Source organism: Sturnus vulgaris, chromosome Z, assembly GCF_052056855.1.
Source record: "Sturnus vulgaris isolate bStuVul1 chromosome Z, bStuVul1.hap1, whole genome shotgun sequence".
NCBI lineage: Eukaryota > Metazoa > Chordata > Aves > Passeriformes > Sturnidae > Sturnus > Sturnus vulgaris.
Window position 1 is genome coordinate 39,523,126 of NC_142283.1, and position 25,619 is coordinate 39,548,744.

Here is a 25,619-nt window from a genome sequence, read left to right on the forward strand (position 1 = left end):
TTTGTCTGTACCAAGCACTTCTCATGATCTTATTTAGTGCTGCCTTGGGCCATCAGACCCACAGTATGACTACTAGGCAGTCTAGTAGCAATGTTGAGAAAATATGAAAAATATATAAGTACTCAGAAACTGAAGAGAGGATAGTGAAAATTGGTTATTTCACTTTTTTTTTCAGCCTCGTCTAAACACATAAAGAGTAGAGCGCATGTTTCTGTTACTTTGGGCAGCATTACCTTTCCTCCATACTAGGTCTTTCTCCTTTTCAGCCTTGCTATGGCCGAAGTGGCTGCAGCAGCTGCAGAATGTCACTTGGTAGACAGCCAAGGAAGGCAAAGAAGGTGTCCAGCAACCACAGGGGCAACTTGCCCTGACAGGCAGTTTTCCCACATGGTTCCTGGCACAGGTGCTGTGGGCTGTGGCGCCTGTCCTCTGCCATTCATCCTGTCTCTGCTGGGAACACCTTGGCTCCTGCCCTCATCAGGACTGAGCCTTGCTCTGCCAGGACCAGGCATTTCCCCCTGCAGCGACCACAAAGTGTCACCCAGCCTAGAAAAATTCCCAGGAAAAGGACAATTTCATGTCTGCCCCCCACAGCACATATTTTCTGGACAGGTCAAAGAATAAATCATCAACAGTTCTTGGCCTCTGAAAATATAGGTGATTTTCACAGAGAGAGAAGGAATCTGCTTTTTTGTAAATATTTATTACTACTAGAGGGATATTCTCAGTAAGGTCAATGGTTCAGCACAGGGGTAAGAGTGGATAATTCCTTCATTTTTTCTGTGGCCTCAGTGAGTGGTCTGTGGCTCACCAGGGACTCCAGGACAGTGTGGAGACGTATTTTCCGTATGCTTGTTTTCAAGTAAAGAATGAGACACTTGAGTTTGCTTAGGATGCGCTGAGATGCATGAATGCATGATCACTTCACTGCATGGTTGGTAGATTTGTTTTAGCTGACTCCTTTGAACAGCAATTTGATCTACATCTCCAAAAAAGTTTTCCTGATTGTGTATGTGTGTGTGTATGCCTGACAGGCATAAAAGATGCAGTAAAGAACTGAAGACATTGAAAGAAATCCCATAAAACATTTTTACACTAAACAACTATTTGTCAGGTCTCTTTAGCTTTATGCTGATTTCTGACAAGAAGCTTCACATTTTTCAGGGCAAGAATCTTGTCCTTTCAGCTATTATGTAAAACTTCTCTTTTAAGCCCAGGCATCAGCGTTGCTCTCTTTTCTCCTCTTTCCACATACATCTACATCAGACAGATTATACTTGTTCAGCAAGACAGATAGGGTCACTGCCTTTCAAACCTCTGCTATGTGACATATTCTTGACTCTCATTTTGAATAAAACTTTGTTCTTCATCTACCTGTAGAACAGGAAAAGCACAATTTGGCTGCAGAAAGACATGCTCTGGATCAAACAGAGTGGGGGAGAGGGGATTGTGGAATGGGTACAGCTCCACATCTGAGTTTCTTCTCACCTTCATCTTCCATCATTTGGAGATTTCTGAGTTTAGCAGTAATCCAAGCAGCTCATTTTTGACAGATTTAGTGTTTTATACGCTAATTGGAATCTCACTTCTTTAATATCTTCATTCAAACACTTTCTCTGATCTGAAAGAGAAGACTTATGCTATACATAGCTTTATATGAAGAAAAGGGAGTTTATGCGATTATGGTAATACTTCTTAAAATCCATCAGACAAAGAATAATTTAGAATTCATTTATTCATACCAGCAGAAGTTAATATTCTTGCCTACAAAAGATTTTCTGACATTGATACTTTCTTCTGAATTTCTGCTATTTTTGCAGAGATAGTTTGGATTGTTTACCATAGCCCAAACTTTTTTTTTTTGTCCTTTTTAATCTTTCAAAATGCAGTTTTTCTTTAAGTAAATAACACTGTAATACTGATTCCATTAAGATGGTATCAGAGCTGTCTTCCAGCTTTACTGTGGATTTATGTAAGTATTTGAACAGAACATTCAATTCTGTTCTCTGTTTTGCAGCTAAACATTTTAATGATACAGAATAAATCACTTCCCTACAACTGAAGGTTTAGGATTTAAAAAACTTTGTATATCCTTTCATAATTTGAGAATTTCTGTTAATGATGCACGCTTACTTAGGGAATAGGGGAACGACATATGTACGTGTTCTGTTTATGTATGTAATTTCTATTATTTCAGTAGGATAGTGATTTTCCTTTTTTTTTCCCCTGCTGAAGATCCTCCTCAATTTCTTCAACATCTTTCTTATCTAAGATGCTTCAAACCTCCCTAAATATCAATTTGAACTTAGCTCATAAAAGGTTGGCACCAGCTTCAAATACTTAACTAGTTACTTGGGACCAAACTGTGTACTCTCTTAGCCTGACTTTGTTGAAAGCCATGCAGTGGAAAGCAAAAATAAAATTGGCATGTAGCCATGAGAGAATTGCAGAGTGACAACCATAGGAGCAGTGATTCAGATTAGTCTTTGTATTAAATTCACTGAAACAATACATCTGGAATATATTAAAACAATTTTGTTGTGTGATCTGTCAGTTCTGTGCTATTATTCTAGGGTATTTAAAACCCTTTCCTCTAGGTTAAATGAGTTTTGCAATTGCAAAGTGATAGATGACAGGAGATGCTTTTCCTTTCCATCTTTGTTGAGGGAATCCAATGCATTTCATGTTAGGCCAAATACCTTTTCTTTATTTTACTGTGGAGTTGAAAATATAGGAAAATTTGCTTGTAATAAAATTTGCATATGACAACAGAAATAGAGATTTGCTAGAGAAATATGAATATAGATAAGACAGGAAATTTAAGAATCGGGTGTTGCTACTTGCCTTTTATTAGTAAGGCATGTTGGCTGGTAAGTGTTCCTGACCAGGGATGCCTCTGTGTGAGTGTGTGTGTATGTGCATGCACACAAAGATGGAAATGACATAGTTCTCTTTTTTGTTAAACTTTGGTGACCCCTGTGAGCTTCTTGCACACTCATTTCACCCTAGAGTTCTTCAGCTGGAAGGGGGTTTTGTCCTTTGGGTCAGAGAGAGGCTGGATGAGATCACCTGTTCAGGCCATTCTGATCTACAGGTGTGTGCTCCAACTTCCCTGTCAATGCCTGCAGTTTTGGAAACTTGGCTGGTTTCACCTGGTTTTCTTTGTGGCCTTGTTGAGTTTATGGCTGAGGAGCATGTATTGGAGAGCTTTAAAGGAAGTGACCTTTTGGTTTATTCATTGTCACATGAAGACTGTGAGGAACAGAAACAAATAAGCATCATAGAACCAATCTGAAGTGGTTTTGAGTTACAAGTCAAATAATAATAAAAAAAGACCTTGAAATTTATAGGCACTTGACTATTCACAGTACAAGACTTCTTTCTTGTCCTTTAGCTTCACTTGGTCACATGAAGCTAGGTGAATGTTTTTCAATCTAAACTATAAGGGGGTAAAAGCTCAGCTCAAAACCTACACTCTGCCACAGAAGAGACACTTTCCTAGAATATAACAAAAGATCCCTACCAACATGAATGCTTCCTCTGCACATCATCATTTTTGTGATGATATCTAGAACCTCATTTCCTCCCTTGCTTTCTTTACACAGAGAGGTAGACTGACATTCCTTCTGAGAGAGACACAAAAGAGCCTGTCTGAAATATGGAAAGAGGAAACAATGTATTAGGCTGACCAATATTTGTCTAAAAGATAGAAAGAGCACTGCTACCAACCCTTCATCTGAGGTTTGCATTGGCATCCTTAGACTCTGCCCCTGCCTCCCCAGCAGCTAGTGGTACTGCAGAACAGCTGTGCTGCATGGCTGTGCCACAGCTGCTGCTGCCTCAGTGGAACAGGAACCCAGATCCTGTTCCCCAGCAGTGGCAGAAGGTGGTGCCAGGTGTTCTTTGCCATTTCACCATTGTTTGGACCGTTTTCCCATAGAAGTCTCCTATGGCTGGCAGCTGTCCAGTGCCTTCCACACAACTTGCAGCTGGGGGTCAAAGGAGTTTCTCTGGGTGGCAGAGGAATTGCTGACAAGTATGGTCAGCCCAATTGGAATACAAATGGCCATGCAGAAGCAGGGGAGCAGTGAGCATGCAGCAAGATCTGCAAGTTTTCTTCCTTGAAATGGGTAGATCTGGATCTAGTTTGTCCTGCTGCTGTGGGCTTCCTGCAACCAAGACCAAGACTGGAAGGTACTTGCCTGTTAATTAGTGGTGAGAATAAAATATTTCTGAAGTAAGGCATATTTATACATGGGTGCATGTTGCTAAGCACAGCCTAAGAAAAATAAATAAATCAACCGAAGAAGGCCCATGAATTTAATCTTACATGTGTATCATTTTTGCAAAATGAAAAAAGGCCTTTTTAAAATTGTGCTCTATCACATTGCCTCTACAAACATGGTACTACTTGCTAGGCTGAGAGTTGAGTCTTATTGGTGACCTGAATGTTCCAGACCCAGTTTCCAGCTACTTTAAATTTCTTATCTTATGAGTGAAAGTATGTTTCATAGATTTTTTTGGAAGTGCTCCTTGGGTAAGAAGGAGCAAAGACTGGCTGCATTTACTGGGATAAATATATTTAAAAGCATAAATGCTCCTTCCCTTTCAAGTACAAGTCCCAGTTTGTATGACATTTTCAGTGTATGGTGTTCATGTTAGGTGAAGAGGGTGCTGTATTTGGGTGTTTTTTCCACAAATGTTTGTTAATGTGTATTTTAATCAGCAGGTTCCTGCTGAGACCTAGGGGCCAGGCAGTGGGACATGTTGGCTTTGTGGACCTGGCAGCAAACTACCAAGTAAAGCAATTTTAAAGCAAAAGGTGTAGGTACCATCAGTCTCACAGCTGTCTCAGAGTCCAGTTTTGGTGGGGCATCTGATGTCTTAATTCCTTCTAGCTGCATTTCAAACACATTGGGACCTTTTCATTTTGGGGGAAAGAAAGAGAGAGACTGTCCTCAACCCAAGAAAACCTTGAGTGTATTTCTTTGTCCAGGCCTTGGCTTCCTTGTAATTAAATGACTCATAAAATTACTCACATACAGTTCTTCAAACAAACACAGGAATGTGTCATATTATTAAATCTTGTTGGGTTTTGGTGTTTGGTTAGGTTTTTGGTTTTGCTTTTTCTTTTATATAGCTGGCATGGAAAAAGCTGTGGGAGTTTTGGGAACAAACTGTGAGCTTTGTACTTGTGCTTGTATAGCAGGAGTTCTGGTTTACATTAACTCGGGTACAATGTGACACTGGTGGGTGAATTTCTGAGACATGATTCAGTCTGTGCTTTTTCCTGTAATTTGACTTGTGTAGTACTCCAGCACCAACAAGAACCACTGCTTGTTCTGCTTATTCCATATAAGCAGAAACCACAAAAAGATGAGGAATGCCTTGCTTACTCCCTATGGCAGCTAGAGAGTGGACAGACAAAAAGGAAGTCATGGCTGACTGAGAAGTTTAAAAATAGTACCTCATTGCTGCATGCCCCTGGGGAGGCAGTTATACCAGTGAATATACAATTTTAAAATAGCCAAAGATATGCGTGTATCTATGAACTAGTCAACAGCACATTTTCAGAAGAAAGAGGAACAAGAAAGAAGATTTTGCACTCTAGTGCATTAGAGGTCTGCAAAAAGTGAGGTGCCTCCTGAGTGCAAGGTGTATGTAGAAGTCCTGTAACACCAATGTAATCTGATAATAAATATCCGTACAATTTTGTGTTCGCTCTCTTAAAGAGGCTATATTGTCTAAAAAAGCAGACATGCTGGAAAGAAGGAGGCTGGGAGCTTTCCTCGTGGTGGTGGCAGAACTTTCTTGTGCTTCTCTGCATTGCCCTTTGATTGTCAGTGGGAGCATGAGGGCTTTGGCAGAGGGCTGTCTGCTTGTGCTGCTGTTTAACTTAAGCGTATGTTGGCAGGGTAGTCAGAAGGATGAGGCCTGTGGAAGCTGCCAGAACAGAAATGTAGCTGTATGCACAGAAACAGCCCAGTTTGGGGCATTTACTGGCAACAGAGGAAATCTTGCTGAAGTAAGATGACATTGATAATCTAGATTTTTATACCCAACTATGGGTATAAAGATGTATTATTACTGGGGAAAATTAAGGAAACATTGACTCTAAATATATATCTTTTGGGAAAAGAAACATCAAACATAGCCAAACAATCAATTTACATCTGCTCCAAAGCAGAGAGAGAAAAATGCCCCGAAGTGCTGCTCTTTCACAAGGTCAGTGAGCTTGTACCTCTCATGCATTTCTTGATGTATCCGTGCTTCCTGTTTCCTTCCATGTAGTTTTTTTGTTATCTTCTATGCTGAATATCAGCATTATTAATTCTTGCCAGCTGGTCTCAGCCTCAGATTGCTGGAAGTGGAACCTGACACACCAGTCAGAGAGAAATTATTTGGTAACACTGGTGAAATCTGCACAAAAATTAGAACAAGACATGAAGATACAGCTACAATGGTTGTGCAGTAACAACTGACGAACAAGTCATTATTGAACCCAAGTGTGAAATGACAAGAAATACATGTGCATATGTGCATAAGTGTGTAATATTTTCAAAGGAAAGTCTTCAAGCTGTTCAAGAGACAGCTATTAAAATTCTCTGCTACCTGTTCTGCTGCTCAGTCGTGCAATTTAGTCTTGGCACTGTTGCTGTTGCTGAAACTGGCACAGTTTCTCTTTATTAAAGCAGGAAGTAGGAAGAACAGATGTTGATGTCAATGCAGCCACTGGCATGTGGCAATGTAACAGGACAACATCATTGAACTGTTCTTTGCTAATTTTTTTTAAATTTTTTTCTGACATTGCAGAAATATGTTGCATTGCTAACATGGCAGAGGTGCAGGGAATCTGGAACTCAACTGACTGAACCTCTGACACTTGGAGTGTGCTAGGTGGGCAGTGTAGCTGCAGGAGAATGGCATTGGCATTCCCCCACAAGCACTTTGACACAGTTAAGCAAGACCTAACTGTTTATAACGTGACATTTTAAGGCATTTGCAACAGCGGATAGATGAGGGGAGTTAATGATCTCTGCACATTTACACTGGACTGTTCATCCAGGGACTATTTATATTTGAAGTAACGAATTTTAATGGACAGTAGTGTAATGCTTTCCCCAGCTGCCTCTTGTTTCCTCTCTTCTTTCCTCTGGTTATCAAGACAAGGAACCCAGTAGGTCTTTGCTTCAATTATCACATATGTGACACAAAAGAAAAAAAATACCTATTTGGAGACAGATGCACAGCTCTGGCTTTGCTTCAGGGAACTCTGAGTGATTGGAGGACTGTTCTCAGGATTTGCCTAACATCTTTCTGACTGTTTTGTTAACAGGAATCTATTTTTTCCTTCTTCTGCATGCCTTGCAGTCTTTCTGTCCTCACTAAACTTAGGGCTGGTAATTACAACTGTTTGCTTAATATTTCCCTATTTTATTCAATCCAACTCCCTTCTAGGCACGTGTAGGGCGTAGTCTGTATCTTTCTGCGTGCAATCTCTCACTGCTGCAATCACTTAAAAGACAAGGGACATCGAGTCTCAGAAGTCTTTGTTAATCATCCACAGCTGACTATTCACCATATAAATAAATGATGATTTGTCCTCACATGCAACATTGCTTCACAGCAAGGAGCAAAGAGAGTGTGTCCTCTGTAACATGCAGGCACATCAGCAGCCGGGGCAGAGTGGAGAGTGCCAGGAATGGCCAGACAAGTGTTTCACTCCAACCGTGCTCAGTCATTGCCACCTCCTGGCAGGGCTGGGGCAAGGACACGCTGCTGCCTTGGTGCTGGACCTGGCTGTGCACTCCAGGCCCCCTGCAGATGGGTTCTTTGGCAAACTGGCAATGCTGACTGTGATGATTTCAGGGGTGAAAATTATGGGTATTTCTCACTGTCTGATTAAAAGTCACCTTTTTTCACAGTGTTAGAAGCAAGGACAGTTGGACCAGAGTTTCAAGATGTTTGGGTGTGTCTTCATGAAAAAAGGTACATGCTTCCCATACTTCAAAAAGCTCAATGATTTTGTAAATTTGAGCCCTAATCAAAGGTGTAAACACACAGTTTTCCTCCAGTGAAAACCCCTCTTAGCATGTTATCACTGGTCCTTCCTCTCCAGTAGTCCCTAACTACATGCTGCAGTTTTCTTAATCCCTTAACCCCTTAACTCTGTCATGACAATCACTTGTTGGCCTACACCACCAAGTGGAATTTCTAAGACAGGTAAGTCTAAAAATTGACAACTAGATCTAGAAAAAAAGACAAAAGAATCCCTTCATGTCAGTTGATGGTGCAGCCCCACAAGTGGGAAAGTGCAGCAATTAGGCCAGATTTGCTATGCAGGACAACAACCACAGCAGAATAGAGTCAGTCACTGTCTGATCCCCCCCCAAAGGTAAGTAGCTTAGTGAAGAGTTGTCTACCTTTCTTGTTTGTTATTCAAATTCACATTCACACCCATCTAGCCTTAGCTTTCCTGGGAACCTGAGCATGCACACAAAGCTAAATGAAAGACTAAGATGTCGCAGTTTTTATTTTAGAATACCTAAGACAGCTATCTGAGGGAGGCTCCATGTTATATAATGTGACTTAAATCTTGCATAGCTGACATCTATAAGGCAGAAATTCTTGGCTAGCTGATCCACTGCACTGACTCCTGGCATCTCTAACTCTCCAGATCCAGCACAGTATTGTTGTAAATCACTTTGAAAAGACTTAGGTGCAATAACAATGTGCATATTTTGGGAATTTCCTGCTATTCCTGAATTGCTCCAAAGGCAGCCCAGGCTTCAGTGGGCTTATCTGTCCTGTTGGGTACCTTTCACTCTCAGTAGGAAAAACCCAGTCTTCCACAACAATCACAGCAACTCAGTACATATACACACTGCACAGCATCAGGATTTTTTACAAAGTATGCAGTTATTAAAGGATTCTTAAGACAGCATATTTTGTAAAAGTATCTTTAATTAAAATGTTAAAACCGAATCCATTTATTACCTTACATTCTCATTGTAAACTTTTATTATGTAATAGTGAAGTTAAAAATAATCAAGTAATTCCAGAAAGCGATGTTGACATTCACTCAGAAGAGAGTGAAGAGAGGACAAGAAATAATCCTCCAGATTTGTTGTATCAGACATCACTTTTAAAGAGAGTGAGAGATATAGAGGAATATATCTCTCATTCTAGGAAACTGAGTACTGTCACTCGCTGGTTCATAGAGACCTGTGCAATTTGTTTATAACTAATATCCCCATAAGTGTACTAATTGCACGTGTAGAGATAACAAATTCTCTGCAACATAACTAAAGTGACAAACCACCTATGTGTAATTATGGCTAACTTCTACACAAGCTGGTCTTGTAGAAAAATGTTACTCAAAAACAAAACAAAATTTAAATCATCTTCAAGGTAAGTCACATTTGGTCACATTTGAAACACAGTCTATTGCATTCAGTATCTTCCAGTAGCCTGTGGTGCCTTGCACTGGACGGCCAAGACTAAACTACCAAAAGGCACCAGATATTATTTAACAAATAGACTGTAAATTTAGTAAAAAGAAAAATTACCCAGTACCTTCTACATATGTTTATAGTCCTGTCTTTTATGAAAATTATTTCATCCTTTCTCAGTTTAATTGCTCACACAATTTCATTACCAGACAAAAAATAAAAATCACTGCATTCTAAGAATACTCTGTTCACACAAAAATTAAACATGTATACTCTAACAAGCCATATGCAATAAATACATCTACTCTAAATTCTATTCTTTATATTCTTCTAAAATCTGTATATCTAGCAGACAAAATGTATGTAGATTCCTGAGATATATGCAAATGACAATAAAGTAGCTGCTTGTGAGTAGTAAGTGATAGAAATGTTGCTATTGATAATATTTTAAAATGAGATTGAGCAAGCAAAGCATAAGGCTATAAACAGAAACAGAAGTTGACCACATTATTTGTTATTACTCTACTATACTTCCAATTTAATGGAGACGCATGCAGCATTACTGAAGAGTGATGAGACAAATGCCTTTTCCTGAGATGCCCACAGGGATTTGTCCCACAGGACAAATAGTAAGATTTTGGAGCTGACTAAAGTAATCTTGTTGTCCATATGCCCGTTATAAAATATTTGAGCTAGAGGGGAAATTTAACTCTAGAGGTGAAAAGGTGCAGTAAAATTCTCACAGACGCATTTTAAAGAAAGGTCTGAAGAAAAGATAGAAATGATTGCTTCTCAAAACACAACACAAGGAGCGATGGCATAGACAAATAAAATAGAAAAGATACGTCTGGAGAAGGATGGAAGAGCACTGAGAAAGGTAAATGCTGCTCCATTACAGGTGTATTTTCAGGAATGGAGTGCTGGAGTTTATTGCACCTTCCAAGATGAAACCAAGCCTCTGAGTTTCCAGTTTTCACTGGGAAAAAAATAACTCCCTGAGGAACAGCTGGGCTCCATACATGAGATGAGGAACAAAAGATGGCCACATTTAAAGGATGTGACGGTGTTAGAAAGTCAGAACTCCCAATTCCCCTCTGCTTAGTTTACTACTAAGAAGAATGTGGTTTGGCTTAAAGGGATTTGGTGATATAATCAAACACACCGTCAGTCAAAGTGTCTGACACAGTTCCACAGTGAATTTGCTTCATTGTGAGAAATATTTATGCTGTTCTTCCTTGAGGAAAGGGAAGGCTGGAACAACTCAATACATTTAAAGGCTAAGAATATTGATGAGATAAATCTAAATTCCAATTCCACTATAGAAGAGGGAGAGGGCTCAAAGTCATTAAACAGGTTTTACAAGACTTCAAAATATAATGCAAATAAAGCTGTAAATAAAATGAAATGGAATGTAGCAAAAGTAAAAGCGTCTTATACAACGTCCTTGCTGCACACTTTTAGACTGTTATACCTCCAACACTTTTTTGGGGCTGGATTTTGTGCAGAAGGTAAGAAAAGGCAACCGTACAGACACAAAGCTCAGCTCTGAGCTTTGCAGATTGAAAATGGAAGTATAAAAATCGAGGTTGCTTGGTTTTAGAAAATGAGCTGCTTCTCAGAGGGTGCTGGCTGGAGATGAGGAAGCTGCTGCTCTCCACGCTGTTAGTGGGAAATGTCATAATAGTAGTTACGTAACCTCATCTCGACTGCAACAAATCCTGGTCGGTCGTCAACGCTGTGGAAAGATGACAAGTGTCACTGCACAGGAAGGACAGAGCTGTCAAAGTTCATGGGCCTTACAGCCCTCGAGGCTCTACCGCTGTGACAGCTCATTTAAACATGCGCGCAGTATTTTAAGGCTACAAAAATGACACTACAAAATTAATGCCAACTGGCAAATATTACTACAGAGCATCCAGTCAGTGGATTTACTATCATGCCTGTTACTTTGTGGTTGGTGAAGGTACTAGAACAAAGAAACGGCAAATCAGCCTCGTTTAATTTTCTACTTCATTTACTTTAGGAATTATCTGGAGAAAAGAATATTTGCCATGCAATATCTGCCTTATAATGGTAGTGCCACACAGAATAGTTAGAAGCACTGAGAGGAGCCTACCTACACACTATATGACTGTACCATCTTTTATATCTGCAATTGTTTCTTTATTTGGAGAACACAATTAACTTGACAACAAGCTCTCACAATTTTACATCACATATTGAGATAGTTTCTCTGCTTGACCTGAACCTTCTTTTTAAAATTTATTTTCTTTCCAGTAATAAAGATATTTTAGTACAAAAAAAAGAGGTCAGCATGCTTTATGGTATGCTTGTTACTATATAAAAGTCTGATCCCTTTCACTGAAGAACTGTTACAGCATTCCTTGAGTCAAACCAAAAGGCAGGAATTACTTTTTGGTTGCATGTTCTTTCTAGAGTACTAGGTTTAATAAAGCTAACAAAGAAGCAAGGTACCTAAAAATGAAGTACCAGAGCTCCTTAATGTAGTCCTTTTGGACAAACTTATTCTCCAGGTGGTAAACTGGAAGAATAAGTGATACTACAGTCATTTTGAGTGCTTTCTGGAGACTTCCTACAGTTAAGTTGAAAGTAACTTCAGCAGAATAGTCTAAAACAACAGATCATAAACCAGTTTTAATAAGTTTTTGCAATATGCTAATTTAAAAAATCAAGTAGGCTTTATTTTTTTCTATATTTCATAATTCTAATTTCTATATGGTTATGAAACAGAAAAAACGTTTCTGATGTATCAGTATGACCTGAAAAGGCAGTTTGCCTCTCACTGATAAGAAGTCAGTGTGGGATCCAATTTGAATATATTCAGTTATGAGAAAAGAGATAAACAGCTCAAAACAGTTAAATATTGAGGAAGAGAACAAACATTTTGGCAATATGACTTTGAAATTTCAGTAAAGCTAAAGCCTTGGAAATAAAAATTAAATGAAACACAATAAAAAATGAAACAAAAATGTTTGCTTAATTTCAAATATTCTTTTCAAAATGTATTAGACTGATCTTTTTGTGGACTTACTTTTTTATGGTACCCTGTATTTTGTATATAATTGTTCCAGCAAACTCTATTGTACAAAATTGACTTTTTGTAGTATATTCTATAACTCAGACAATTCACTATAATTGAGAGTGCAATTGACTCCTTAGCTTAGTATGGTTGTAAGCTAAACTCCAGCCAAGAAGATGTGTTTTGAAGTAATCCCTACTGACCCCCTTCCTGGCTATTAACCCTGTAGATTAAAATGTACTTCAAAAAGAGCATCCGGTCACACTCACTTGTATGTCCAACACAATTTCATTAGACTATAGACTTCTGTTGGGCAGACTTCAGGACGTTCCATTCGTTCTCCTCTTTCAATCATCTGTGCAACTTCACCACCTTTCATTCCCTGGAACAGGGTGACCAGAACAGACATCCAAGTTGCAAATTATTACAGCACACATGATAGCATAAATCAAATAGAGGCTTGGAACTGATTTTCGGGTATCTTGTCTCATTTGTTGCAGCAAAGGAGAAGATATTGGTTCAAAACTGCTCTGAATTTTTAAAGAAAAGACATGGTCAAATATGACTACTCACCTTATATGGTTTTTGTCCATAAGAGAAAGCTTCCCACATTAAAACCCCAAAGCTCCAGACATCACTTTTGCTGGAAAATTTGTAGAAATTCATGCATTCTGGAGCATACCATTTGACTGGCCATTTTCCATGACTTTGTGCCTAAAATATATCATAACAGAAAGGAAAAAAAGCAGACTGGATGTAATGATAAGTAGTAAACAACACCTGAATGCACATAATTCACGTTAACTTAGATCTATGCACATTTGTACTAAATACCATACATTTCTGATTCAGTTAGCATTAGAGAGAATGGGTAACAGCTTCTTCAAAAGTGTTACAAAATTGTTCTAATCTTCCATTTTCAAAATAATGCATTGAAATGAAATCTATGGTTAAAAAAAAGCGTAGCTAAATGACTTTTGAGTCACGTGTTTAGTGGCATTTAATTTAAAGTTGCTCTTTAGAATCAGTTTTTTCCATTTGGCTTTCACAAAGGGCAAGAGATGTCCAGATGGTTGAAGTGGGTGCTCTATTTCAAAGCACAGTGACTGCCACAGTTTACCTAAATTATTCCATAAACTGCAATATGGCCATTCAAGTGTCAAGCTGTACCAACACAGTGCTAGATCTAGTGACAGGACCTTACTTCAGCCCGTGGAGTTTTAAAGAAAATGGACTTTGATACTAATTCTCGAGGTCCTGAGACTGGGATTGACTAGCATCTCTGGCTAGGCTAGTGACAGTGATTTAACATGCCTTTTCTGGCAGCAGTGACTACGGTTCCTATACAGGAAGTTCATCAGCAGGGAGCATGTGCTTGCTTCTCCTCTGCAGTGTTCAGGGTTGGATTATTAGTTTCAAAGAACTGATAAAAGGTAATAAGCAGAAGGAAGAAGTAATTTGAATTGCAAGAGTGATATAACAGGAAAAAAATATAGACGTGATAACAACCTTTGTCTCCTACCTTTTACCTTATGAAATGTTGCAATTAATTTAATCACTTGAGGTGTACAGAGGTCGAAGGAATTCAAAACCAAGATAAACAATTTTTTCTTAGGTTAATTTATTATTTAACAATAGTATTCTTTCAAAAACCTCCTCTAATTCTGTTATATAAGACAGTGTATTAGTGCTAGCCTACATTTTTCTTGGACATGATGAGAACTGTTTTGCAACAAATACATTTTCCCTCTTTTGTATAAGGTAGTATCTCATTTCCACAATAACTTTCAATCTTCTAATGACAAGTTTATCAAAAGTAAATGAAAGTAGACAAGTAAAAGGAAGGAAAAGCTTTGTCTTCCCCACATGTCTCTTAATGGTGATCACATATTTTGAATTTGGTAATCTAATATCAGGTTATAAAATATTGAATGATACATAATATTTCTGATTTTCAACTGCATTTCAACGGAAAATATCCTTATTAAGCTATGTTACAACACAGTTTTCATGCAATGTTCAGACCTTACCTTGTAATAATTTTCATCAGCACTAAGAGCTTTAGAAAGTCCAAAGTCACTAATTTTGGCATAATGTTGGGTGACTAACAGAACATTTCTTGCAGCCAGATCTCTATGAACAAAATTATTCTCCTCCAGGTATTTCATCCCCATGGAAACCTGATGCACCAGCTCTGTTATATTCTTCTCTGTGACATGTCTGAAAATCACAATTGGATTTTAAAGAGGTCAGCAGTTCATTTTCATGACTTTTCATGGAGTTCAAATACAAATCTTTACTCTGAACTTGTCCACATTACACTGGGAACCTGATTCACTTACGTTTAGCTAAGTTTAAATTAGAAAAGCTAATCTAGGCTCCTGTCCTGGGCAAGATGATGTGTGATCACATCAATAAAGGAGAAATTGAAGAATATGTGAAAAGTCTTTCATTTATTCAAAATACTCTATTTTGGCAGAAATATTTGACAGTTTGGAGACATATTCCAGTGAAGAGTAACTACAATCATTAATTACATTAACAACATATGCATTTTAATTGTCCTTAAAGAAAAAAGTAAAAATAAAAGAAAGGAACTGTACCTTATGGAATAGAATAAAAGTTTACATACCTATTTTTTTGCAAAAATTTGTTCAATGGCCCAAGTTCAGCCATTTCCATTACTAACATCCAGGCCTCAGCTTCACATATACCTATCATTCGGACAATATATGGATTATCCAGTTGCTGCATTACATTTGCTTCTCTCAGTAATTCATCCTTTACGGCTGGATCATTACTCTCGTTCTTTAGAATTTTTACAGCCACAGGCTTGGAACCCCTGCAAAAGAGAATCCAGCTCTGAGACTAGTCGATGAAAAATCTGTGCACTAACAAACACAATCTTCATCAAATATTTCCTTTCACGTAGTACAAATTGTGACAAAAGACAGAATTGATATTCAGAGGAGAAAAAAACCAGCCCTAACAGGAATATCTCTCTATCAAATGCTCAGAAACAGCTAAGCAAAAGAGTGAGAATGAGAAGAATCCGAGATTGTCATAAAAATGCCTAAAGAAGCCTGAAAAAAAATACTCAGCAAAATTTTCTTGTCCACACTGGCAAGGATGGCATAAAACTCTTCTGGCAAGAAAAGCTATAAAGAGCTTTCTAAGCACTGGAGTGTTTTGGGGGTGAGACTGGAATATGCAGCACTGCCAGGCGCCAAGGCAGTGCTCTGAAATCCTGAGAATCTAAGCCTATTTCTGCAACCTTCCATTCATACAGTAAACTGAAAGAGTGACTGATGAGATCAACATAGTTAAAGTATGAAACAAGATTAAAATATACACAAGCTGAGATCAGAGCCCTTCAAATCCCTACAGCCTATACTGGAAAAATAGAAATACTTTCTGCCTCTGAAAACCTTGGTTAAAGAAATGCCGCTAACTTCAGGAGATGAGAGTGCGTACATAATCCATCCATGCACATAAACAGCATACTGACAACATTTTACTGTGAAAATGCATGAAGAGTCAAGTATAAACAGGGTCTTCCTACTGACATGACATGATAGAAAACGTTACAACATATTCTGTCTTCTTGAAAATCAACATTCCAGCTTCAGGAAACTGGTATTTATCACACTTCAGGCAAAACTCTCTTTGCTATAGGTAAACTGTCCATGGGCCTCTCCAAGTTTTCTGACAGAGATGTTGTGCAGATGGGAAATACTTGTAGCATTAATACTTTTGCAAACTGTAGAGGAAGGCAGTGGAATTCCCACTCTACTATCCCTGTCAGGAAAGAAAATAGTCATAAACAGCACTTTCCCACTTAACAGAAAAAATGAGTATGTAAGTGTACATACAAAGAGAGAAACTGGCGAAATTAGCTCAAATTAGTTACAGTCTGTCACCCCAAATGACATGCTCCAAAAAGTAAAGACTAGAGCTTTTACATATTAGATTCCATAAAAATAGAAGGCAGCACTCACTTTTTCATCTTATAGAACCCTTTCTTTACAGTACCAAAGTTGCCAGACCCAAGTTCACCTTCCTCCAAAGTCAACAATTTCCTGTCAAGAGTGACATTTTTTGGTTTAATTTCATCTGGATCAGCATATGGACTTTCATAGACCTCAGTATCCATGGGTAAAGCCTCTCTCTGATCACCTGCGGTTCAAACAATGAAAAATTAGACATGATTTCAGACATTTTTTCTTCCACAGCTAATATATTCACCTTTTACATGTTCAAGATCATCCATGTGTTTGACTTGTAAGGGTATTATAAAGAAACCACAGGCAGTCCATCTATACGCATTTTAGAGCACACGAAAAGGCAGTGGCCTCCCCCTGGTGACATGCGGTAACTACTGAACATTAGTGCAGGGTGAAACCAGGAGGTTCCTTGGCAAAAGGAGGGTTAAAAGTTGGCCCTTCCCCTTGTACTTCTCATTAGTTACCTCACACAATTCTTCACTCAGAATGCTGCCTTATATGTACTTCATTCTTAGGCACCCAACTTTAACTGCATTATGCTTTGTACTGTGGATGCAACAAGGCACAATTCTTTTTATGAGATGCAAGGATATAGTTTTTACAGTCCAGGAAATAATACTCCACTTCAAAATGGAAAAAGGGGTTTCTGCTAAATTATTTTTGTTGTAGATGGTGACATCTGGCATCTTCAGCTACCAAGCTTGAGGCATGATAGTGGCTATACCAATACGCAACAGAAAGTAAAATTTATTCAAGGAAAAAGAAATAAAGATTGAGAGAGAGCTCTGCCATAAGGAAGAAAATTGCTTCCTAATTATGTATATTACTCTGCCTACCTCTTTCTGCTCCTGTAAGACTTCTGTTCCTTTGCAGCACATAAGGATTAAAAGGTGCTTCTTCTGGTGGGTGGCCAATAGACGACTGAAGCTGTAGCACACAAATAAAGTTTTTCTATTTAACAATGAATAGGTAAGTTAAAAGCATTTTTGCCCCCCAAGAATTTTGGCATAATGTTTGCAAGAGAATTAGAAGGAAAGGGACACAAAAGAAGAAGGAAATCATTCTAGAAGTTATTGTTAGAGCAGGGCAAAAGCACAGAAAGGTATTACATATATTTCAGAGCATTAAATAAGATAGAATTAACTGTAGTGGGTCATGCACAAATCTTATTCTGCAAATATTACATTTACATGCTCTTTTCAAATTTGCCATGTAACACAAGTAGTCGGAAGGATTTCTCTTTAATCTGTCCTTCCTTCTTCAAGTTATCTCTCCCCCTATCTAGGCTATAGAGAAATTACTAGCACAAATGTAAACAAAAACAATTTCCTGTTTCTCTTGGGAATATTACAGAGGAACTCTAGTTTAAAGAATTGGAAGCAACTTTAGTAAAAATTTAGTACTTTAATAGGCTTGTGTAACATCAGGGACAAACACCAGATATTTGGCCTGTCTGTCTTCTCCGAGGAGGGGCAAGATTACTTAATTAATTAAGCATCTGGTTCAAATACAAATTCCTTTGCCTTTATTCTTGTCAGAGAAACAATATCTCATCCATTGTGGAGCTCCTTGCCTGGGTATGGCACAATAAAGTAGAGGTGAGAGAAACTACTGATCTGGTCACTTCTGTTTGTGAGCTGTTTGGAACATAGAATTACAGAACCTATTTCTGCAGGTTAATTTCTCTTCAAGCAAAGAGAAACAAAACTCCAGTGGAAGTTGACCCTGGCAAAGGAATTGTAACAAAATAATCTTTAAGGTCCTTTCCAACACAAACTATTCGATGATTCTGTGAAGTTTCCTATAGTGAGCTATTGGATGCAATAGAAATTTTATCCTTTGGAAACTGCGTTTAGTAGGGGAAACACCTGGCCTGGGAACTACAGACTTTGAAATCATAATGAAGTTATCAGTTGGATGAAATAGAAAAAGTTTCACTACATAGATTTTACTGCAAACCATGTGTAGGAAGCCAATTTTCAGCAACATTCTGGCCTAGTAGTTTGCCACATTGACATCAGGTACAGTAAGGGTAATTGTGACTTGGAACAGTGGCCTTAAAGGCCATTTTCTGTCAAGGCAAGCCACAAAACCCCTGAGACAGTTCTGGGATATGTCAAAGAACAAACTGACTGATCTACCATTCTCAAGGCAAATGAAGGTATAAACCAAGATCCTCAGCTCTAGTTTTGTTTTTTTTAGACTGATTCACCCTGACATCTTTCTAAGACCTGTGTCACTCTATTTCACACAGCCAATTCACTAACCCCAAACCTCCACTAAGACTGGAAGACAACTGACATACTTTGAACTGGACAAATGTAATTTATGTACTCCAAATTTTGTACACCTGAAGAATCCATTTACCAGTGATGAACAGCTGGTAAAAACCTAGCTCTGGCCAAGACATAGCTGAGTCCTCAAATTAGAAACGTGAGACATTCCTGCTCTTTGCAATTCAAGAACAACAACAAAAATATCAGAAAGGATTGTATGTTCTTGCTCAGCAACTGCATTAAAAAAAACGTACATCACTTCCATACTTGTAAATAAAGCTCTGCAGCTGTGAGCTGGAAATCACGCAGTGACACCAGATATAACAAAGTAGGTTCTCTTTCTCAGAGAGCTGCTCATGTTTAAGAAGAATCATAGTGTCTTATTATTACTTAGCTTGGTTAATACTATTCCTTCTTTCCTCTCTGGAAGGAAATGAGAGACCTGACTACACTGGACAAAGAGAAAGCCTGAGGTTCTCAATGATTTCCATGCCTCAGTATTCAATAGCAAGCACTGTAGCCACACTGTCCAAGTCGAGAAAGGAAAATGTGGGGACTGGGAGGATGAACACCCTAAATCCACTATAGGAGAGGATCAGGTCTTTGATCATCTAAGGAACTTGAATGTGTACAAGCCCATTGGACCCAATGAGATTCATTTGAGGGTACTGAGGGAGCTGTCAGACAAAGTTACTAAGTCATTGTCGTTTCTGAAAAATTGTGGCAGTGAGGTCAAGTCTCTGATGATTGGAAAAAAGGAGACATGAACCCCATTTTTAAAAAGCAGAAGACCTAGGGAAATATAAACCAGTCACTCTTACTTTGTATCAGGCAAGGTTATGGAGTGGATTCTCCTGAAAAGTATGCTAAGTCACATGGGGAAAAAAGAGGTGTTTGGTAACAGCCAACAAAACTTTACTAAGGGGAGATCATATCCGACAAACTTTATGACCTTCTATAACAGGGCTTCAGCACCGGTGAATAGGGCAGAGAAGCTGTCTCTGCCCACCTGATTTATGCAAAGCATTTGACACTGTTCTGTATGACCTCCTTGTCCCTAAACTGGAGAGAGGTGGGTTTGACGGATGAACCACTTGGTGAATAAAGAATTGTCTGTATGATCACACATGAAGAGTGATGGTCAAGGGCCCAATGTTCATGTGGAACATTGTCATTGTCACCACTGTGACAAATGGTGTCTGCAGGGGTCAGTACTGGGGCTGATGCTGTTCAGCACCTTTGTTGGTCGCACAGCCAGTGGGATTGAGTGCAGTCTCAGCATGTTCACTGATGACACTGAGCTGTGTGATGCAGTCATGCTGGAGGGAAGGGATGCCACCCAGAGGGACAAACTTGAGATGTGGATCTGTGTGAAATTCATGAAGTTCAACAAGTCCAAGTCCTACACCTAAGTCAGGGCGATCCAAGACAGATCTACAGGTTGGGCAGAGAAGGGATAGAGAGCAGCCCTGAGAAAAGGACTTGGGAATTATGAAAAAGTCAACATCCAAAGCAGCGTGGCAAGCAGAGTGGCCAGCAGAGAGAGGGAGGATATTCTGCCCTTCAACTCCACCCTGGTGAGACCTCACCTGGAGGGCTACATCCAGCTTAGGTGTTCCCAACATGGGAAGAACATGGAACTGCTGGAGCAAGTCTAGGGGAGACCACGAAGTTGATAATGGCACCTTTCCTATGAAGACAGGCTGAGGGAGTTGGGGCTATTCACCTTGGAGAAGAGAAGGTTGCATGGAGACCCCATAGCAACATTCCAGTATCTGAAGGGGGCTTACAGGGAAGCTGGAGAGGGACTCTTCATCAGGAATTGTAGTGACAGGACAAGGAGTAATGGGTACACACTGAGAGAGAGACACAATTCAGTTTAGATAATAGGAAGGAATTATTTAGTGTGAGGGTGGTGAGGCACTGGAACAGGTTGCCCATGGAGGCTGTGGATGCCAAATCCCTGGAAATTTTCAAGGAGAGATTGGATAAGGCCTTGAACAACCTGGTCTAGTGGAAGGGGTCCCTGCTCATGACAGAGGAGGCTGGGACTAGATGTTCTTTAAGATCCCTTACAAGCCTTAACATTCTTTGACTCTATGATTTCTGGTTGAACTACAATTTAATATTTCACAGGCACGTTTTCAGCTCCTATTAGCAACTTGGAAAAATTGTGCAGCACTCAGAAAACCTCAAATATTTTTCTTTAGTACTGACAGTCATGTATTCATGGCATGTAGCACCCTGCATAACTTTGAACAGGATTTTCCACCAGGAATTAGAATTTTTTTCTCTTAAAGTTAAGCAAGACTGACTAGAAATGGGGCAGGAGGTATGCATCATTGCATATACAGTGATCTGAATGATAGTAAAATAAAATTTCCTTTTTATTTAACTATCATTTAAATGCAGAGTTGTTTCTGCCCTACACTTTTAAAACAGCAAGTATAATTCTGCAGATCTTTTTTGGACAAAAGGATCTTTGTCTTAATACATCTAAGGTATGGGATTACTGATTACTTCTTGTATTCTTATGAGAAACAGAGAATGGGCAAGATGACCATGGATTTATTCAACCAATAAAAAGGAATATAAGAAGAGAGTCCTCTAAAGGAGCCTTTTAAAAATGTGACATATGAATGAAATGGCTCCAACTACAACATTTACAGTGACAATTACAATTTTATAGTAAATAGTATAGTAATATTCTCATGAAGGTAATTTTTACAGCAAGTGCAATATTCTTTCAGGTTAATAACTCTGGTCTGAAAAAATGTAGACCATAAAGTCATTTTATTAAAAATCAATAGCTAAATACTGCATGACATTACTGCAAACATCTCATTAGCCATAAGAGGATAGGAGCTTTGGCTAAGGCATCTCAGTTGCCACTAGGTGGCAGGATTTCACTTAAATTGCCTAAATTGAGCGTTTACATTAGTAAAACACTGAAAAATTTTGATCTGGATCCTAAAATTTAATACAAATAGTGCATTTGTGAAATTGAAAAAAAATTCCAAGAATGAGTAAATATAACATAACAAATAAAATATTTTTTTTAAATTTACTGTCTGAAAGCTTTTGACATAGTGGAAGTAATTGCATAATTAACCAGGTCTAAAGTAAACTCTGCTTGCTGGGGTTAAAGAATGGTAAATATTTTAATATTTCAGAGCAAAGCTTTTGTCTAGAGTCTAAAACCTGGCAGTATGATGTGGGTCTGAGTATTCAGAGTACAGTACATGTAAGTGGTGATCAAATCGGGTTTCTGAAATTTTCTTAAATGATTGGTTTTGCTCCAGTCTCTACTCTGTGTATGTTGCCCAGAAGGCAGGAAATAGATATTCGACAGCAGAAAGTGACCAGAGCAAGATACAGGTTTTACCTGGTTAACAGACAGCAGTGTGACCAAAAAACATGTCTATAGAGTCCAGAACCAACAATCATTTTTCTGAATCAACCCAAAATGTGTGATAGTTTGGCATTGTATTTCAGATCGTTGAGAGTAGATTGTGAGACTGCATCTATATTTGTATATGATAAAAGAGATGTATATTTGTATATTGAAAAAGAGGTGTGGGTCCTGTAGGGATACACAGCTGACAACAGCTGTTGGTACTTCAGCAAAAAAGTGAACTGAAGCTATAGGAAAAGAGTATTTGTTATTTATAAGGAGTATCAAATACAGTATATATCAAACACAGATTTTCATTCTGAACAGTAACATACCTCTAGGACTTTTCATGCTTGCTCATTTTTGTTGAAGTGCAAACATAAATAAATCAATAAACATAAAGAGAGACCCATGGATTGAAAAGGGGCATGCATACTATTCACTACATGCAGAGAATAGCTATATTCTCATAGCTACGTGCTTCAGAACTACATCAGTTACTGGACAGCACCATTTTCGGACCATGCAAAAGCATTTTCACTAAGACAGGCTCTGGCTCCCCTTAGGTCTCTGGCACCTAGCCAATTTTCCCATTCTCCTTGGTCTTGTGACATCTTACACTTGCCTAAATGTAAGTGAATGTATAACAAGATTTGTGCACATAGGTTATGTAAGTATGTATTTTGTTGTTTTTATTGTTCCATAAATGTGCTCAGTAATAACATAATTGTGTAAGCAAGACAACTTTATGATTAGGAAAGAGAGTAGAATTTTTTTTTATATATATAACAGAGTGGTTTTGAAAAACATTTTATCACTTACATTTCATTTGCAGAGATATTGAGATCTGCATTTTTTTGGTATGCCAGAAATTAAATAAAAAGAGTCCCTTTATTTTTAAAACTCCTTCAAAGCTATTGTTTCAGTATTAAACCAAGCCCATAATTATGCAGATGATTAGGATAGATACAGAAAGCTTACAAAATCTTCACAATCTAATTGTTAGTAGTCAAGACAGCAAGTGAAAAGAGGAGGAGAAGAGAGTGAAATTAATAGTTTAAGTATTTTTTAAGCATTTTTAACTCAGTCAAAAAAAGTATATGAGGCACCTTTTTGCTGCCAGGCTTTGGAAAGGTGTACGATTTGAGTCTTGAGATAATTCCACCTCCTGTCCAACTCTAGAAACCACAATGTCAAAGAGGAAGAGTAAATGTGTCATGAAAATAGCTAAAGGTATTTCACAAAACAAAAACACTCTAAAAGAATAAAACACTCCCAAACTTTCTGTTGTGCATGCCTGCAAGTACACATATAATGCATCAAACAAATGTAGTACTGGAAATCTTTGTACTAAATTTTCTTTCATCTACATTACTGTCAAACGATCCTGAACCTGTAGACATACCTTAAGGCAGTTTTTAAATTCAAATGCCCATATCTTTATTTTTAGAGTATGTTGTATGTTTCTCCTGCCTCTGTCACTGAACTTCAGTTTCCTTCCCCCCACCCCCAAACATATTTAGAAATGAGTGGGTAACTTTCATATCTGAAAGTATGACTAATGTATCAAGCAAAATTTGACCTTGGTCAATAAACAAACACCATGGTCATATAACAAACAATGTGGTTATTGAAGCAGAAAGCACACAAAGTAATATTAATTCAAACAAAAAGGAACAGGCTTTACATTTTACACACGCACTTATGTTCTGTGTAAAGATACCATTAAAAGATATGCAAATATATTTTAAAAGAACCCATTAACTTAATTAAATGTAACAAATTAGCATTTCCAGGGGTCACTGAGAGATCATACCTGACTACTAAAAACTCAGATGAAGTACTTATCGTTCAAACATTTAGTCTGATCTGAGGCTAAACCAATAATCTGAGCCACATTCTCAGTCACGTTAAACTCCCACTGAACTCACTTAGACGTTCTGAACTTTTTAATAACCATTTGGACTTCCTGTTTTCTGAAAAGATATCTTTTTTAAATAGATAGGATTGGTATATTTCCTAGTTTTCTTTTAAAAGAAAATGCCTGATTTCACATTAAAAAGGTGCCTTAAGACACCAGTGATAGCTGTATGGTCCCTGTTGCTGCTGGAAGAACAGACACCTTTTTGATGCTTGACATTCTTCATAGCTATGATGCATAAAAAATTCAATATACTGCATATTAAAAAAGGTTACTGAATCAACCATTTTCTTTTACTTCATGAAATTTTCTTTCCATATTGGGAATAAATGAAACCTGAAGTACTACTTAGTTACAGTTTTTCAATAGATAAATTCTGTTAAGAGGTCAAGTGCTCTTTTGCACAAGCTGAGCTGGGTTTTCATTATACTTTTTCCATAAGAGTATCTCTCAGCACTTGAGCAAGCAGCCACCTGTAATGATGGTAATACTGCTTAACTCATGCGTTTGTGTTAGACCTACAAATGCATGTTGAGATGAATGTCTCATCAGGCAGAGCAGATAGTTGCAGTTAGGCTGTACTCATAAAGTTTAGGCTTGTAAATTACCACCTGAAAGACTGTGACTACACAAAATACTGAGAAAGGTTAAGAGGGGAATTTGGGAAATGGCCAGAATTTGGCAGTTTCACTATGTCATCAGCTGCAGAACTGAATTAAAGACTCATTTCAAAAACTCCTCTGCCTGTTCAAATATATATTGGAGTGAAATTGACTGCAGGGAGAAAAAAGAAATTTACAGAATGGAAGGGGTCAAAATCACCTTAAACCTAGCCATGGAGCTGCTGGTGAAAGGCAAGAAACATCCCAGTCTAAGCATGTTCTGGGAGAAACAAGAACAAGCAACTCTCCATGTTCTGCATGGAAAATTACCTTCAATACAGACATTTAGCATGAAGTCCTTTCTTTTGCAGAGGAAGCACATTTGTATCACTAAAAGTGAGATGTCCATAAACTTAAGCATTTTGTTACTCCAAATTTGTCCAAGGAACAATAGCAAATACTAGAGAAATCTGATGTGGATTTACATCCCTGATATAATTTTTACTCCAAGCCCTTGGCTCTCCTGCCAGACAACATTCTTCAGTGCAGTGTCAGAAAATGGTGAAAGTCCTTCAGTTGAGACCTTGCCAGTGTTGAAAAAGCTGGAAACATATTGATGTTTCCCCTTCCTCTACCAGCATGGTGGTTGCTCATCCTTGTTCCCATTCTGATTCATTGCAGGCATACCATCCTCTGAAAAGCTATGTCTGCTCGCTATTTTGTGGTTTATATCTGACTATTAAAAGTGCAATATCTTACACTAGTTTCTACTGAGTCTCACTCTTTTTTTCCCTAGGACATTTCTTTAATTCATCGCAATTATTTTGATATGCAGTTCAAAAACTCACTATTCCAATTTACATATTTTGGCAATGCTTTTAATAAATAAAAAAAAATCTGTGCAGTATACTAGAAATGTCAGAAACTCCT

The 25,619-nt window shown here is 38.2% G+C and overlaps 1 protein-coding gene and 1 long non-coding RNA gene across 4 annotated transcripts in view; one reads left to right on the plus strand and one right to left on the minus strand.

The window, feature by feature from the left end:
• Positions 1-25,619, plus strand: part of LOC148219816 (uncharacterized) — a 63,610-nt gene that overhangs the window by 33,206 nt on the left and 4,785 nt on the right. Inside the window, exon 2 of the long non-coding RNA XR_015799522.1 lies at positions 7,926-7,989. This is a non-coding gene — a long non-coding RNA (uncharacterized LOC148219816). The remainder of the gene's footprint in view (positions 1-7,925; positions 7,990-25,619) is intronic.
• Positions 10,627-25,619, minus strand: part of SYK (spleen associated tyrosine kinase) — a 46,993-nt gene continuing 32,000 nt past the window's right edge. For 2 of the 3 annotated variants that reach the window (XM_088156638.1, XM_014869180.2), the window contains 8 exons: positions 23,276-23,344; positions 17,333-17,423; positions 16,491-16,668; positions 15,125-15,334; positions 14,523-14,712; positions 13,066-13,206; positions 12,762-12,874; positions 10,627-11,187 (listed from right to left, as the gene is read on the minus strand). In XM_088156638.1, coding sequence (XP_088012764.1) covers positions 11,115-11,187; positions 12,762-12,874; positions 13,066-13,206; positions 14,523-14,712; positions 15,125-15,334; positions 16,491-16,668; positions 17,333-17,423; positions 23,276-23,344 — 1,065 coding nt within the window. In that variant the 3' untranslated portion in view covers positions 10,627-11,114. The remainder of the gene's footprint in view (positions 11,188-12,761; positions 12,875-13,065; positions 13,207-14,522; positions 14,713-15,124; positions 15,335-16,490; positions 16,669-17,332; positions 17,424-23,275; positions 23,345-25,619) is intronic. The other variant, XM_088156640.1, reaches the window with a different exon arrangement.